This window comes from Octodon degus, unplaced genomic scaffold, assembly GCF_000260255.1.
Source record: "Octodon degus isolate 3935 unplaced genomic scaffold, OctDeg1.0 scaffold00353, whole genome shotgun sequence".
Classification (NCBI taxonomy): domain Eukaryota; kingdom Metazoa; phylum Chordata; class Mammalia; order Rodentia; family Octodontidae; genus Octodon; species Octodon degus.
The window spans coordinates 836132-854237 of NW_004524929.1; the positions used below are offsets into that span (position 1 = coordinate 836132).

Below are 18106 nucleotides of genomic sequence, written 5' to 3' on the forward strand. Positions count from 1 at the left end.
CTAAAGCACCTACTTGGAACAAGCTTGGCAAAGCACAGGGACCGCGGTTCAATCCCCCAGCACCACATGCCAGCCAGCCTGCCCCCTGGTGGGCTGAGCTGGCCACACACACATACACACACACACACAAAATAAATAAATAAACTTTAAAAACAGTCTACTTTAAAAAAAAAAGCTTTATGATAGCAAATAATCTGTATGCCTAAGAAGGAGTCATAAAACCAATAGGCAAGCTGGGCATGGTGGTACATGCCTGTGGTCCCAGCAGTCTGGGAGGCTGAGGCAGGAGAATTGCAAGTTCAACTCCTGCCTTGGCAACTTAGATCCCACCTCAAGATAAAAAAATAGAAAAATGCCTGGAAATTAGCTTATGCAGTGATGTTGGTTCAATCCCTAATACTGAGAAAAAAAAATCACACTAAGAACCAGAAATTTGCAGACAGTATATTGGTGGAATGCAGTTGAATTATTGGAATAATTTTAGTAGGAAGAATTTTTAAATTTTCATATTCTCTAAATAACATCTTTTGTAGAGCAAAACATTATAATCTTTTTAAAAGATGGAATCCACTTTTTTTTTTGGTATTGAGAATTAAACCCAGGGCCTTGATATGAAGAACATGTCCAGCCCTTTTGAATTTTGTTTTGAGACATAGTCTTGCTAAATTATGTAGACTGGGCTCCAGCTTGCGATTCTCTTGCTTCAACTTCTCATAGTGCTAGGATTATAAGCAAGTGCCATCGCACCTGGCATGAAGTCCAGGTTCTCAGTTTTTTTCACTATACTTTCATAGTCATGTTTAAGAGCTTTATGGAACCCAAAGTTCTCAAGAGTTTCTCCTGTTGTTCTTCTAAATGTTCTGTGATATAGACATACATAGATCCTATTTTGAGTCAGATTTTATGTAAGTGTAAAATTTAGCAAAGTTCTTTGTTTTGCATGTAGATGTCCATTTTTGCCTAGACCATTGTTGAAGAGACTATCCCCTTTTCATTGCCTTTATTCTTTTGTTAAAAACCAACCAGCCATATATATTGTATGAGATTATATCTGGACTTTACTGATCTTTTGATCAGTTCCTGTCCTTTGGCCAGTAGTAAACTGCCTTGATTATTGAACCTTAATTATTGAAATCATATAGTAAGGCCTCCAACTTTGTTTTTCTTAAAATAATCTTCACTACTCTGTACTTGGCATTCCCATATGCATTTTACAAAAATCAGCTTGTTAATTTCTTTAAAAAATCTTGTTAGAATTTTTATTACAATTGTATTAAATTTTTAGATGTCTTTTCTAGGCAAATCTTCTAATTGATGACTATCTCTTTTATCAGTCTTGTTTTTAGCCAGTCCCTTATATCTCTTGACTTGATTGAAGATTTTCTTGAATTGGCCAGTAGGGAGAAAACAGAAGATAAAGAAAAACCTCTTATTTATAAAGGTGAGTTACAAATCTTTGTTTAGCATAATTTTTAAATACTCATTTAAATACATTGTACAAAAATTTTATCAGCAAAGTTAAACTATCCAGTGTCTTAGAACCCTAATAGATTTTTTTCTTATGCTTTATTCTTTATCAACCTATGTCTGGTCTTTATTTTTTAAAATATTTTTCTCACATATATTTCTTTTTTTTTCTCACATATATTTCAGTTTTTCAGCAAGATGTGAAATACAAATAGTAAAATGGTCTCCATAGTGAATTGCTGACACATCTGTCATCTCATGTAGTTGACCGTATTGTGAGAAGAGCAGCTAAAATGTATTTAACAAAGATCTCTAATGTAGTAATATAGTAGTCTTTATTTTTGAAATTGTAGGATAAAGCAACTTTCCAGTTTGAGGCAACGTCTTACTTTGTAGCCTGGGCTGGCCTGGAGCTTGCAGTGATCCTGAGTGCTGGGATTGCAGGCATATACCACTACACCAAGCAATAAATTAATTTTAATTTAATTTTATTTTGTTTTGAAAAGTATAAACAAAAGCAAAAACAAATAGCAGATGCAAAGACAGAAACAGGGTAACATACAATACATACGTTACAGGTTTCCAAATCAAGAATAGCAAATTAACAGTGATTGTTATATTACCTATTTTTATTGTCAGATCTGTTGCTCAGATTAATATATATGCTTTTGCAAGATTGGACAAACAATTGAATAAATTTCAATAAACCTTAATTTTCTAGTCTTTTTTGTAAGTTTATTTTAAAGAGAGTATAATAATAATCCATAAGACATTAGAAATGGTATACATTTAGAAGACCAAGATGACAGGTATTCGAGTCCTTGTTGCTATTCTTCAGGTAGTTGCTTAGATTGCACATATCAGCATACAGAGTTAGTCAAAGTGAAAATTCTATATATTAGCTGCTATTTTCAAAACAACCAATGGTAATTATTACTATAATCATCTCAGCCACCCTGTATATATACTTGAATGATTTTTTCCCCTTTTTTCCTATACTTTTTCCTTTTCCTCATCTTCATTGTTTAATCCTTAGGTTCACTTTCTTTTCATTTTACCATATCTATTGTACTTTTCAGGTTTTATTCTTTCAGGTTCTTACACTAGGGATACAATACAATATTTATGCATGTGGGTCTGATAAATTAGCATTTTTAAATAGCTTTTTAAATTTTTAAAGAAATTTTGTGGTACTGTGCTATAGTCTAAGCATTTGGTATTTTATTTTGGTACAGGTCCTCACTAACTTAACCAGACTGGTCTCAAACTTGCAGTCCTATGGACTAGACTTCCCAAGCAGATAGATACACTCTGACATACTCAGCCAAACAGCTTTATTAATATATAATTGTTCACATCCTGTACAATTCTCCCATCAAAAGTGTAGAATCCAGTGATTTTAGCGTATCCGCAGATTTATGCTATCACCACAGTTTTTCAACATTTTAATGTTTTTGTTTCATTTGATTTGAGCTAGGGTCTCACTATGTAATGTAGTCCAGGCTGGCCTTAAGCACACTGTGTAGCTCAAGCTAGCCTCAAACTCGAGATATCTCTGGCTGAGAGTTCCCAGTGCTGGGATCATAGGCATATGCCACCATGCTGAGCTAGCCTAGTGGTTTTATGAACCCTTCTGACCACTACACTAGTAAGGTTTTCCACTTTTTTATATCCTACTAGTTTATTCTCATTTTATAAATTGTCTTAAGCAGTTTTTTAAAACTGTAAGTTCAGTTTATCTTTTGTGTTACTGCTGCTAGTACTCCTACTGTCACAATCATTGGATATTGGGGGCTGAGTGATAGTCAGTGGGTTACTACAGGAAATCATTCAATAGAAGATGATTGAACATAGGATACAGGTTGAGTATCTCTAATCTGAAAACTGAGAGTCTAAAATGCTGTGAAATCTAAAACCTTTAAAACACTGATACGGCACTTTCAGATGTTGGAGCATTTTGGATTTCTTACCGCAAGGTGAGAAATGTTCAAGTGGCAGTCTGTGCAAATATTTCAAAATCCAGACACCTCTGAAGTCTGAAACTTTGGGTTCCCAAACATTCAGATAAGAAATTCTCAGTCTGTAATATGTGCTGTGATATAGACATAAGTTACTATGGGGTCTTACATGCTGAATATTAAGCACTCAGGAAACTGAGGCAGGAGGGTTGTCTGACTGCCACAAGTTCAAAGCTGGCCTCGGATACATAGAGTTGAAGATGAGCCTGAATTACATAGCAAAATCCCTATGTCCAATAAGAAAACATAAAGAAAAAAAATCTCCTATAGGTGAAATACATTTTTAAAATAATATATGCTTATCAATATCTGTTTGAAAGAAATCTGTCATGAATTCATTTGTAATATAAATATCCCTTGATTAAGAAAAGTATGTGTGTTGCTATACAAGTAGAATATGTATAGCTCACTTTTAAGTGGTTGGCAAGGAAGAAAATCTACTACTATTAGAAAATATATCGAATCCCTTTTGTGTGTGTTTGTTAAATTTTTAGGTGAAGGGAAGTGGCTCCGAAACATTGACTATTACCGTTTAGATGGTTCTACTACTGCGCAGTCAAGGAAGAAGTGGGCTGAAGAATTTAATGATGAAACTAATGTGAGGTATAAAACATTTTTTCCTCTCTCTGTAGGTTATTTTTTCATTAGTGGGGGTTGAACTCAAGGTCTTCACACTGACCTCCAGTTCCCAGCCCATTTTATATTTGACACAGGTTGTTATTAAGCCACTAAGTTACTCAGGCTCCCAGAGTGCTGAAATTACAAATGTGCACCACTACACCTAGTTGCATGTATAGATTTTTTAATAAGAAAAAGATTTACTATGCTCCATTGTTATGAGTATTCCAAAAATGGAACATTAGGCATAAAATGATTATATAGGATATGGAGAAAATGCAGATTTTTGTGCAGTGCTAATGGGAATGTAAATTGAAGCACCTCTATGGGAAATATATTATTCCTTCAAAGTTTTCTTAAAAATTACCACATGTTCTGGATTTTCTTAGTTCCTATGTATGTGTCCTTGACAGACACTTATCTCAAGGTGATTTATATTAACTATATTTTCCTTTTTCTTGATGTGCTAGTATTTAGGAATGTCATAAAATCAGCATGTATAAATTTTTTAAAATTTAATTTTTATTTATGTGGTATAAAATTTGTTTTTTACTATATATTTCTACAGTTTTGACAACTGAAAGATAGGCAAGATATGAAACCATTTTTTATCTCATACACATACATGCGTTCTGCCCCAAATTCATTTGTAGAGTCATTTTGGTTTGTTCTTGTTATTTTTTCAATTTTTAATTTTTTGTCATGGAGATCAAAGTGAGGGCTCAGACTAAGCATGTGTTGTGCCACTGAATTGCACCTGCAGTCACAGATTTTGTAGTCCACTTTTGTTACTCATTTCTGAGGTACTGAATAGTTAACTCAGGGCCACATGCATGGTGGGCAGCTGCTGTCAGTAAGCACTTTGTAGCCATTTGAATGTAACTTTTTTCACTTAGTGAAGTGCTTTTGAGATTTGTCTTTGTTGGTGCACATATCAATAATTTGCTCCTTTTTATTGCTGAAGTAGTTGCATATAGCAGTGTATTAACTGTTTGGTGAACCAGTTCTACTTCAGGGACATTTGAGTTGTTTCTAAATTTTGAAATTAAAATTAAAGGTGCTTTAAACATTCATTTGCAAACTTTTCTATAAATATGGACTGTTTCCCTCAGGTTAATGAAAATACAGATTTGTAGTTGTTGAGTTTTATGTTAAGTCTATGTCTATCTTTGTGGAAAGCTGCTAGTTTTCCAAAGTGACTGTTTAATTTTGATTTTCCCCAACAGTGTATGAGAAGTTCTAGTTATTCTGCCACCTTGTCAGTACTTAAGTGTTTTTGTGCCCTAACAAAAATTATTTTACCTAGTTTGGTAGGTGTATAATGATGTCCATGTGCTTTTAGTTTGCGTTTCCCTGATGATGCATTATTTTTGAAAACAAAACTATTAAGTTTTGTAAAAATTTTATTAGTATATATTTGTAGTATGTAATGATTCCATTCATCATGGAGAGTTTATATATATAGTATGTAATGATTCCATTCATCATGGAGAGTTTATATATACTATTGAGTGTTTTTAAGTTAACAGAAGTTTTCCTGACATTTTTCTCTATTGTGGAAATCTGACTCTCATTCTTTAAACCACTGTAGGTACTTTGTGTGTGCGTTGTTGAAGCTGCTGTTTTTTAACATTGAATAATTGACAAAATCAAATTGCTTTTGGAAAAGAAACATACATACACACACACACACACACACACACACACACATATTACACAAAAAAGTATAAGTGCATGACCTTAAAAAAGGATAAAGGAGACAGGGTACTTTAATGAAAAGAAGACTAAGGTATATCTTAGGTATTTTAAATTATTACAGTTACTATCCTGTATGTGAAAAACATTTTTTAATTCTATCATAGTCATAAACTAGATCAAAGCTGAAGGCTAGAGAAGTTCTGCTAATCTTGTAAAGGGTATTATTTATTTAAAATTTTTTTAAAGATCTTTTATTTATTTATTTGGTACAGGGTCTCACTATACAGCTCAGACTTGTAGTGATCCTTCTGTCTCAGCGTCCCCAGTGCTGGTATTATAGGTGTGTACCACCACATCCGGGTTCAGTGCCACACAGCATACCCAGGATTCCTGGGCCAGCATGGCATGTGGTACCAGGGATCGAACTCTGCTCCTTGTGCTTGCCAGGCAGGTGCTTATACTGTCGAGCTGTCTTCCCAGCCTGGTTATTATTTATTTATAAATTATGAAACCTGAACTTCTTAAAGACATTTTGAGTATAATTAAGATACAGAAATGTACAATTGATTACCAAACTGCTTAAACAGTACTTTTTTATTGTTTTCATCTTTTAAAAACATACCACACAGAAAAAAAAAGATAAACTTGTAGAAAAATTAGTGGACCTTGAGACAACAATACTGTTAGATAAACCAGGCAAAGAATGTTATCATATGAATTCTTTTATTTGAGCAAGCCAAAATATGAAGAATTTGAAGAGAAAAATAAAAGATGATAGGAAACAGGGAGATAGATTTTGTAACGATGGGAAGAGGGACTGAGGATAAGGGAGTTGTGAGGGAGTAGAGGGGAAAGATAAATAAAAGGATCAAGTTTTAATATTTGTTTACTTGGTCTCTGTGATAAGTGTATTTATTATATATCATGAACATACACCAATTAAAAAAAGTATTGTCTACATCATGTTTGAAGCGGTGATTTTGTTTTGGCACTATTTATTTATTTAATTTAATTTATGTATTTGGTACAGGGTCTCACTGTGCAGGTCAGAGCTGTAGTGATCCTGTTTCAGTCTCCCCAGCTCTGGGATAGCTAGGATTACAGGGATGTGCCTGCACATCAGGTCTCAGTGGCCAGCTCAGTGCACCCAGGGACAGGGCCAGTGTGGCATGTGGTGCCTGGGATCCAAACCCTGTCCCTGTGCTTGCCTAAGCAGGTGCTTAGTTCACTGAGCTATCTCGCTGGCCCTGTCACTTTACTTTAAAAAGAAAGAAAACAATGATAGAGAATAAGAAAATAGGAAATTAGCAATGATTATTATATTACATATTGTTATCTTTGAAGCAGTTGCTCAGATTTCAAGATATGGGTATACAAAATTGATCAAACAACATAAGCACAAACTTTTTAAGCACAAACTTTTCTCTCAAATGAACTAATAGAAATTAGTAGGATAATTATATTAGCTATCATGTCTGTCTACTTTTTTTTCCTTTTCCTTCCTTTTTTTCTTTCCCTCATCCCAGTTGTTTTTTTCTCTTGAGTAGTTTCTTTCCCTTTCACAATGTCTATTTTACATTTTGGATCTTATTTATTATTTCAGTTTCTTTTACTAGGAAGACAATAGAATGTTTACACATGTGAGCCTGATTTATTTCACTCATGAGTATAGTCTCTAGTTGCATCCATTTACCTCTAAAAGACCTGAGTTTTTCCTTCTTTATAGCTGAATAGGGGCTTGCCACTTAGCTCAGTTGTTTAAGCACCTGCATAGGCAAACCCAGTCAGGTGTGGGGGACTGCAGTTTGATCCCCAGCTCAAGCCACAGCAGACCCTCCCTTAAGGCAGCCTGAGGCCCCCCCCCCAAAAAAAAAATACTTCTCTGTGGCTGAATAGAACTCTGTTGTACAAACATACCACAACTTTTTTATCCATTCCTCAGTTGATGGACATTGGAGTACAAGATTTAGCTGTGACAAATTGTGCTGTTATAAACATGGCACATACATTGTTGTGGTATGATTTTTTTATTATTATTTTGGGAAGATGTCAAAAGGGGAATAGCTGGGTTGAATGGGACCCCTAGTCCTAGCTTTTTAAGGACTCTCCACACGGATTGCCACAGTGATTGTACTAGTCTACCCTCCCACCAGTAGTGGAAAAGGGTTTCCTTTGTCCCACAGCCCCACCAGCATTTTTTTTGGTTGATTTCTTGATGATAACCATTCTTTCTGGGATTAGGTGTGCAAGACCCTGTGTCAAAAATGTTTTGAAAAGGACTAGGTATATGTAGCTCAGCACTCTCTGGATTCCATCCCAGGACTACAAAACTAAAATAATTGTTAAATAAATGGCATCATACAATATATGCAATCTTTTCAAGTTGTCACATATATCAATAGATTTGTCCTCTTTATTACAAAATAGTATCTAACCATTCACCTGTTGCTTTGGCTATTACACATAAAGCTTCTATGAATATTGTATTGAGTTTTTTTTATTCAGGTATTATGGTGGCTTGTTCTTTTTTTGTAGTACTGAGGATCAAAACCCAGGGGTGCGCTGTCACTGAGCTACATCCCAAGATCCTTTTATGTTGTGAAACAAGGTCATATTAGTGGGACTTGAATTTGTGATTCTGTGACTCACCTTCCCAAAGTGTTGGGATTACAGGCTTGTGTGACTGTATCTAACATAAATACCCAGGAATGGCATTTCTAGGTCACAATTCCCTGATTCCTGTTTATATAGAAGATCTTTTCATGTGTTTATTTGCCATCAAATACTGTTGATCCTGTGATCAAATGTCTTTTATGTTTATTCCCACACATTTTCGGTTTGATTGCTTGTGTTTTTTCATGCAGTTTTCAACATTTTTCTATAACCTAGATATGAGTTTTTTTACTACCAGGTTAAATGATTCTTCCCTTTTTATTATACTTTCTAAAAATTGCTTAATCTATCTGATTTCTTGTTTTTGTACATAAATTTTAGAACAAATTTTACAGGAATTTTAAAAAATATTTTTATTGAGAAACAAATAGCAATGAGACAGTTTCCAACTGATTATTAGTACATTTTCAATAATTAATACATTGCATATTGTTGTCTTAGTGGTTACTCATTGTACAAGATGCAGACCTGATATCCTGTCTCAAACACTATTAGAACAAATGCTCTATTCATTGAATTAAGAGAATAGAGCTATATATCTATCCTACTTTTAGTATACAGATACAAAATGATCCTTCATTTGTATCCCCCTGTTTTGGTTAGTTTTGTCAGAGAAGGGCATTCCATTGTCATTTAAATACTGTAGGTGCATGAATTCAGCAAAATATCCCAATATAGTCCAATAGTCCATAATAGTAGTGGGCTTTCCATAAGACTGTCAATGTCCAAAGTTGTTGACTTTAGCATTTTACAGGTCATCATATTAATAGAGTTCAGGAATTTTTTTAAGGGGGTACTGGGAATCGATCTTAGGACCTTGCATTTGCTAGTTAGGTGCTGTACCACTGATCTCTCTCTCTAGACCGTGTAGAAATTTTTCTTATTTGAGTTTTGTTGTTGGATGTTGAACCGTGACAGGTACGTGCACTGTCACCAAACTACACATCCTAGACCCTTCCAAGGATTTTAATAGGAATAAGGTTGATTTTGTTATTAATTTAAGAAGTGATTTGTTTAATGAGTCTTTTGATTTGACTCCCTTGTCTATAAACAGAGTATATCTCTCCATTTTTTGTCTTTAATTTCTTTCATCAGTGTTTTGTGCTTTTCAGCATATAAATCATATTTTTTTTACCACAACTCTTTTTATCCCTTATATCTTATCAATAATTTTTAAAAGAAAAATAAACCACGTGAACATAAAAATGAAATTCCAAAACAGTACGATAGGAGGGTAACAATGGTCAACACATTGTGCATTCTATCCCTTATATCTTATCCAGGATACTTAGGGCAGGTAGCATTCAGAGTCTTAATCCTGGCATGCCCTTGATCCTAGCATTACACATGAATCAATTCCAGCGTCACACACTCTAGACCTACCTACCTCTGTAAAAGACCCACCTATGACCATATAAGAGTTTAAAGGATTTTTTTTTTTGGCTAGCTCAGGATGCCTTAAGGGCAGGTCCGATAAGGCATGAGGATCTGGGGAACGAACCTCAGCATTCTGAGCCTGACTCTTTTGCTTAAGCAGGCACTTAAACAACTGAGCTAATGGGCAGGCCCCCCATATAAGACTTTGGGGGACATGTAGACACAAGCCATAACATTTCACCCTTGGGTCCCCAAAGACTCATGCACATCCCTTTATGAAAAAGGTGTAAGAGTTGGCAAAGTCCTGTCAGTTTCAGCATTGCTGAAATGTCTAAGTCCCAAGTGTCCTCTGAGATTTAAGGCTCAAAACCCCTGTAGAAATGAAAGTTTAATACTTCCACATTCAAGGGGAAAGATAGATATTACCATTCCAAAATGTATAAATAGGGATATGAAAATGAACAAGAGCAAAGCAAGTCCAAAATCCATCAGGGCAAACAATAATTCCTATAGTTCCATATCCAGCATCCAAAGCAATCTGTGACAAGAAGTAAATTCCAACGGGCTGGGATGTAATGGAAGAGAAACTTGTTAAGTTCTGCCAAGCCTTAATAGCATATACATTAAATGGACTTTCTAAACTTAAAAACAAAAAACAAAAAAACCAAAGGGCTGGGATGGCCCCACCCCATGTTGCTGCCAGTAGTTGTAGCCCCTAAGGCTTCTCTCTGGGGCTGGTTCTTTTCCCTCCTTGCAACTCTCCTCAAACAATCCAACTTGCTTTGGTCTCCACCATACATTTGGCTTCAGGCTCACAGCTTCACACTCTGCTGTTCTTCCAGGGGCACACTGCCTGGCATCCCAGACCTCCTTAAATCAGGGTGGAAGCTTTGCTGACTGCACAACTCTTGCATTCTGTATGCACCTAAAACCAGCATCATGTGGATGACACCAAGGTCTGCTGCCAGCTGGAACAGTAGCTACACTCTTTCTCTCTTGGCTGTTTAGGGGTCGAGTGCTTACACTCAAGAAGCAGATCCTGAGGAACAACTTCCCTAGACCACCATTCTGGAACATGGTTGCTCTGGACTCTCAAAATAAATTCTCTCACTTTTACAATGTTGAGCAAAGGGTGGAGTCCTTATGTTTCGTGTGATGTCCTCAGGCCATCTTTTCTGTTCCGTTGCTTCTCAGCAATCAAGATCTCCACTGCTCTTATTTTTGCAGTCCACGGCTTTATTGGATCTTCCTTTTTAGACAAACTGACATTTTAAATCATTCTACTGGGCTATTTGTACTAGGTTCTCAACATAAATGTGGCTAAAAGCAGCCAACAGTAGCCATGCTACTGCCTCAACATTAGGAGAGTACCTTGAAAATTCTGTCATACTACTTAGTCCACCGCCCTTCATCTCAATCTCAGACAAAGTCTCTCCACATAAGCAAAATGCAGAAAAATGTTTTGTCAATGCATAACACAAATTGAGATCTGACAGTCAGTGTAGTCTACAGCAAAATCCTCTTAAGCCTAGTTTTTACCAGCTTCATACTGGTGTTCTGGACTCAGACTAGAATCTCCCATGAAGTACAACCTAAGGCTTTCCAGGGCGGCTTTTTCAGGTAACATCTCTGGACCTTTCCAAACTCTTTCCATGAGCCAATTCCAAAGACTGCTGAACTCTCTGGCACTAAATTTTGTCAAACTTTTCTCATTGCTGAGATAAAATACCTGACACTCAGAGTTAGAGGAAGAAAGCTTTGTTTAGTGTGCCGTTTGAAGTGTAATGAAGTTTCAATTCATACTCAGCTGGCAGGGTGACTCAGGGTGGCATGGCAGACAGGCATCACAGAGGAGAAATAGTTCATGTTGAGCAGGAAATACCAAAGCAAGCAAGAGCTGTATGTTTCATTAGATACAACTCTTAAGTATTTTTTCAGTGATTACAAGTGACACTGTATTTTTAATATTATTATTTATTTATTTATTCCCATAATTTTATTGAGAAACAAATAGCAATGAGACAGTTTCAAAACAAATTGGTAGGACAGTTTCAATAATTAACACATTGCATACAGTCTTCCTAGTGTTCAATTGCTGTACAAGATGCGGACATGATATCCTATTTACAAACACCATTAGAACAAATCCCTCTATTCATTAAGAGAATGTAACTATATATCTATCTAACCACTTTGAATACACAGGTACAAAATGGACATTCATCTGTATACTCTTTTTTTGTTAAGTTCCGTTACTTGAATATTATAGGTGTGTAAACTCAGGAAAATATTCTAAAAAAGTCCAGTAGTCCATAATAGTATTGGGTCTTCTGCTTGACTGGCAATGTCAGAAATTGTTGACCTGAGTCCCCTACAGCTCAACATAACAGCATGGCTTTATTTTTTATACTTTGTTTTGTATTTTTAATTTTAGTTTCCACATGTTCACTGCTATTACATAGACATGCAGTTGAGTTTTGTGTTGATGTTTTGCCTGTGACCTTACTGACTTCATTTTGTTCAAGGAGTTTGATTTGTGCATTCCTCAGGATTTTCTGTATAGATCATTGTGTTATTTGCAAAGAGAAATAGTTTCATTTGTTCTTATCTGATGCATATGATTGACTTATTATAGTGCCTAGAATTTGCAGTAATATGTTGAATATAACAGTGCGAGTGGACAGCCTTGCTTTCTTCCTGAGTTTTGAGAGAAAAACATTCAGGCTTCATTAACTGTAATGGGGGCTGGAGATGTGGCTCAGTAGTACACCTCTTGCCTTGTATGCATAAGGTCCTGGGTTCAAATCCCTAGCAGCACAAAAAGGCTTAATATTTTATCAACTATAATGATAGCTCTAGGGATTTATTTTTTGTTAAGTCCTCTTTATCGTTGAGGAAATTTCTCTGTATTCTGTATTTTCTAAGTTCTTATTATGGTTATTTAATTTTGTCAAATATTTGTGAATATGATATATAGGTTGACTTTTAGCTATTAAATCACCTTTACATATCAGGAACAAATTCTACTTGGGTCTTATTTTTTGTTGAGCTGGGTTGTTGATAGATACTCATAAAACTTAATATCTATATTTGGTTGTTTTTGTCTCTGGCTTTGATATTAAGATAATATTGGCCTCACAAAATTGATAGAAAAGTAGTTCCTCTTCTATTTTCTGAAAGAGGTTTTATAGACTTCATTAAATGTTTTGTAAAATTTTCCAGTGAAAATTCTTAGCCTTGGAGATTCCTGCTTCCCTTCACTGCTTTGTCCTGCCCTTTTACTTTCCCTTTTGTTCTCCTTTCCTTTCTCTCCTCTTCCCTTTTCCTGTTTACCACTGCTAATTACATTTCCTTAATAATTTTAGGACTGTTCAAGTGATTTGTTTCATATTAAATTAATTGTGGCAGTTTTTGCTTTTTTAAGGACTTGATTCATTACATTTTAAAATTTCTTCATAGAATTAATTGCATTTCCTCATCCTTTTATATCTGCAAAAGGTGTTTAGTAATATTTTCTTATATGATTATATATTTTGGATACATAATTATACATAGTTTGGACACACTTTTTATTATGTATTATGTGTTTTTATCTTCATAACATTTTAACTTTTGTCCTCCAAGTTTTTTATTATTAGTGAACGTTTGCAGTATACAATGATTTCAATATTCATGGGGAACTGGTACATATAAAAATCTTAATTTGTGACACATTTTAATTCTTTTTACTTCTCCTTCCTGTCCTCTCACTCTCCCTTTAGTAGTATTTTCTATTTCATTTTCTTATAATGGCAATTTGTGTATTATTTTGTTTTTTAATCTTGGTAATTGTTTTGCAATTTTAAGTGTGTGTGTGTGGGGTTATGGTGTGGTGCTGGGGATTGAACCCAGGGCCTTGTGCATGTAAGGCAAGAACTCTGCCCCTGAGGCATATTCCTAACCCCATAATCATCTTATCTAATAACCAACTTTTTGTTTCACTGACTTTGTCTGATTTTTCTAAAATCTGTTTTCCGTTCATCTTTTTATGGTTTATTTTTTCTTGCACTTTATTGCATTGGAAGCTTAGCTATTAATTTCATTTGATACTTTTTTCCCAAAGTAACTCGTGTTGTAAATTTCACTTTTAGCACTGCTGTAGTTGTCATGCAATTTTGATGTTTTATTTTCATTTAATTTAGTGCATTATTTATTTCCCTTGAGACTTCCTCTTTGATTCATGCATGGAAGATTATTTACTTTGCAAACATGTGGAAATTTCCATGATACATACCTAAGAGTGGTATTGCTGGGTAATATTCCTAGTGCACTTTAGATAAACAGCTACTCTAGATGAGTAGGGAGTATTCATTGAATTTCAGGTGGTGGCACATGTCTATAATCTCAGTACTTGGGTTGCTGAGCCAAGAGGATCTCAGTGGGTTCTAGGCCAGTTTCTGCTGCATAAGTTAGCCCAAGACTAGCCTGAACTACATAGCGAGAGTTTGTCTCAAAATGTGAAATGGCCTCAACTTTAGCTTATATTTTCAAAACAATTTTTGAAGATAATTGTACCAAGGTTATAAAACCAATAGTATGAGACGATAGCTTTTCTCTTTGCACCAATAATGGACTAGCTGACAAATAAATCAGGAAAATAATTCCATATACAGTGACTTAAAAAATAAAATACCCAGAATCAACCTAACCAAAGAGACTAAAGACATTCACAGTGAAAATTAAAAAAACAAAACAAAACAAAAACAGTGAAGAAAGAAATTGAAGACACAAGAATTTGGGAAGACTTCTCAATGTCTGTGGATTAGCAGAATTAATATTGTTAAAATGTTCATGTTACCAAAAGCAATCTACAGATTGAGTGCAATTCCTATAAAATTGTAAAGACATTCTTCACAGTCCTAACATTCATCTGGAAATGCAAAAGACCCAGAATATTCAAAGCAATTCTAAGTAAAAAGGGAAAGGCAATAATAGTACACAATTAAGGCATCACAATACTCAATTGTGTATTATGCCACAAAGCTACAGTAAAAGCACTACAGAATATACTGACTTAGAAATTGACACACACACACACAAAAAAAAAAAAACAGTGGAATACAATGGAAGACATAGAAACAAACCCATATAGCTACAAACCCATATAGCTACAGAGGCCAAATATATACCTTGGAGCCTATATATCAATAATGAGACAACCAAGAAAAAAATTATGGAAACAGTACTATTTATGATAGCTTCTAGAAAAATTAAATACTTAGTTATGAACCTAACCAAAGAAGTAAAAGATCTCTACAATAAAAATTATAGTACTCTGATAAAGGAGATATAAGACAATATCAAAAAGTGGAACAATATCTCCTGTACTTGAATAAGCATAAACAATATTGTCAAAATGGCCATGTTTATAAAACTGATAATTAGATTTAATGCAATCCCAATCAAAATACTAACAGCTTTCTTCATAGACTATAGAGAAAAATCCTAGGGCTAGCCAAATAGATCAGTGGATTAAAGTGCCTGCAAGCAGGTGCAGGAGCCAGGGGTTCAATGTCTGGGCCTGCTGTGTGCCCTGCCCCCCCCCCACGGGGTGTGCTGAGACTGCGATTAAGACTGGGCGTGGTAACGTGCACCTGTAATCCCAGCTCCTGGTACACTGTAAACAGACGGATCACTACAAGTCTGGTCTAGTAGTGAGACCCTAAATACCCTGTACATCTTACCCTAAAATACCAAAAAGAAAAAAGAAAGAAAGAAAACAATCCTAAAATTGATATGGTATCAGAAGAGGCCAAGAGTAGCAAAAGCAATCCTTGAGAACAAGAGCAAAGCAGGAGACATCATAATCTTAAGACTTCAACTCATATTACAAAGTGATAGTGATAAAATAGCATGATACTAGCACAAGAAGAAGTTATGCAGCTCAGTGGAACAAATTAGAGTGGGCATAAGCATCCCCAACTACATTTAGCCATCGAATCATTGACAAAAGTGGTTACAAACGCACACCAGAGGAAAAGTAGCCTCTTTAGCAAATGGTGCTGGGAAAACTTTCTATACATGTTTAGAAGATTGACCCATATCTCTTATCATGTCATAAACTAAAATGAATCAAAGATCTAAATATTAAAACAGGGCCGGCCAAATAGCTCAGCGGATTAAAGTGCCTGCAAGCAGGCACAGGGCCAGGGGTTGGATTCCTGGGCCTGCTGTGCTGGCCCCACCCCTGGGTTGCGCTGAGACTACAGTTGAGACTAGGCATGGTGGTGCATACCTGTAATCCCAGCTCTTGGGAGGCTGTAAACAGGCAGGTCACTACAAGTCCAATCTAGTAGTGAGACCCTGAATACCCTGTAGAACCTTCCCTAAAAATGCAAAAAAACCAAACAAACAAACAAAAAAAACCACAACCCACCCAAACCAGAAACAGCCTGCTAGTTTTTGCCTTCAAAAGGCAAAAACTCTTGAAGATATAGGTATAGATGAGGACTTTTTGAACATAGTTCAAAATTGCACAAGAAATAATATCAAGAATCACCAAATGGGATTACCACTATATCAAATTAAGATTCTTCTGCAGAGCAAACAGACAACCAATGGAATGAAGAGAAACTACAGAGTGAAAAAATTTAGTCATCTCCTTACAGAAGACTAATATATAGAATTGAAAAAAAATACCTCCAAAGTAAAAGACCCAATCAAAAATTCAGCCACTGAATTGAATAGATACTTCTCAGAAGATGTGCAATGTCCAATAAATACATCAAAATATGTCAGTCATATCTGGCCTTTAGAGAAACACAGATTAAAACAACACTGAGATTCCATCTTACTCCAGAAAGATCAGCTATCAAGGAATTCGTCTACACTGTTGGTGGAAATATAAACTAGTACAGTTAATTTGGAAATCAAAAGAGTTAAAGATGTCCTATTACAGTGATTTATGCATACTCATGTTTATAGCAGCACATTTCTCAATGACTACATTTTTGAAGTGGTATATATCTCCATCAATAAATGAATAAAGACATTGTGGTATATATACACAATGGCGTACTTGCCATAAAGGACAAATATCAGTCATTTGTAAGAAAATGGATGCACCTTGAGACCATAGTGTTAAGTGAAATGAAATAGACACAAACTTACCTATTATCTGGTTTCTTTTATCTGAGAAACCAAAAAATATAAAGAGTAAAATAAAAAGGTAAATAGTAAGAAACAGTGCTAGCCACCGAAACTGGGTGTGGTGACGCACACCTGTAATCCCAGTGCCAGGGAGGCTGAGACAGAAGGATCACTATGAGTCCGAACTGTGTAGCGAGACCCTGTATTCAAAAAATTAAAAATTAAAAAAGAAATAGAAATGACCAGTAAGTATGTTCAGCATTGTGAGGCATTGGGGAAGTGGTAGTCAAAACTTCATTGAGATTCCATCTTACCCCAGTCAGAATAGCTATCATTAAGAATACAGAAAGCAATAAAACTCTAGCAAGGATCCAGGGAGGAAATACAAATTAGTACAGCCTTTATGGAAATCACTATGGAGAGTTCTAAAAAAAACTAAAAAGCAGGGCTAGTGAGATACCTCAGTGAACTAAGCACCTGCTTTGGCAAGTGCAGGGACTGGGGTTTGATCCCAAGTACCACATGCTGCACCGCCCGTTCCCCTGGGTGTGCTGAGCCGGTGATCCAATCCGGGGATGGTGGTGCACACGTGTAATCCCAATGCTGGGGAGGTTGAAAACAAGAGGATCGCTATGTGTCTGAGGTCTGAGCTGTGTAATGAGACCCTGTACCATGTACCAAATACATAAAATTTTTTAAAAAACCTAAAAAGCCACCGTGAGAAAAACAACTATTGCATGTTTTCTCTGATATGTGCAATCTGAAAAATGACATGAAAAGAAAGTCTGCTATTACTAAACAAGAGGGGAATGAGAGGAAGGAAAAGGTAGAAGGTGAAGGAAGACAGAGGAATGAGGGGGTGGATATGATGAAAATGTATGTGTTGTAACCCAATATTTGTAAAACTATCAGGCACTAATAAAAGTATATTTGTGGCCAGGAATATAGCTCAGCAGCACAGTGCCTACCTGGCAAGTACAAGGTTCTGAGTTCAATCCCCAGTACAAAAATAAAACAAACAATAACAAATAAAAATATATTTGTATGTGGCCAGGGAGATGGCTCAGTAGAATAAGCGCTTCCCTGGCAAGCGCAAGGGTCTGAGTTCAATCCCTGGTTCTGGGGGG

At 35.7% G+C, this 18106-nt stretch overlaps 1 protein-coding gene across 1 annotated transcript in view; it reads left to right on the forward strand.

Annotated features, from left to right (window-relative positions):
• Positions 1 to 18106, forward strand: part of Atrx (ATRX, chromatin remodeler) — a 305544-nt gene that overhangs the window by 248362 nt on the left and 39076 nt on the right. Inside the window, exons 27-28 of the mRNA XM_023708369.1 lie at positions 1335 to 1441; positions 3980 to 4088. Coding sequence (XP_023564137.1) covers positions 1335 to 1441; positions 3980 to 4088 — 216 coding nt within the window. The remainder of the gene's footprint in view (positions 1 to 1334; positions 1442 to 3979; positions 4089 to 18106) is intronic.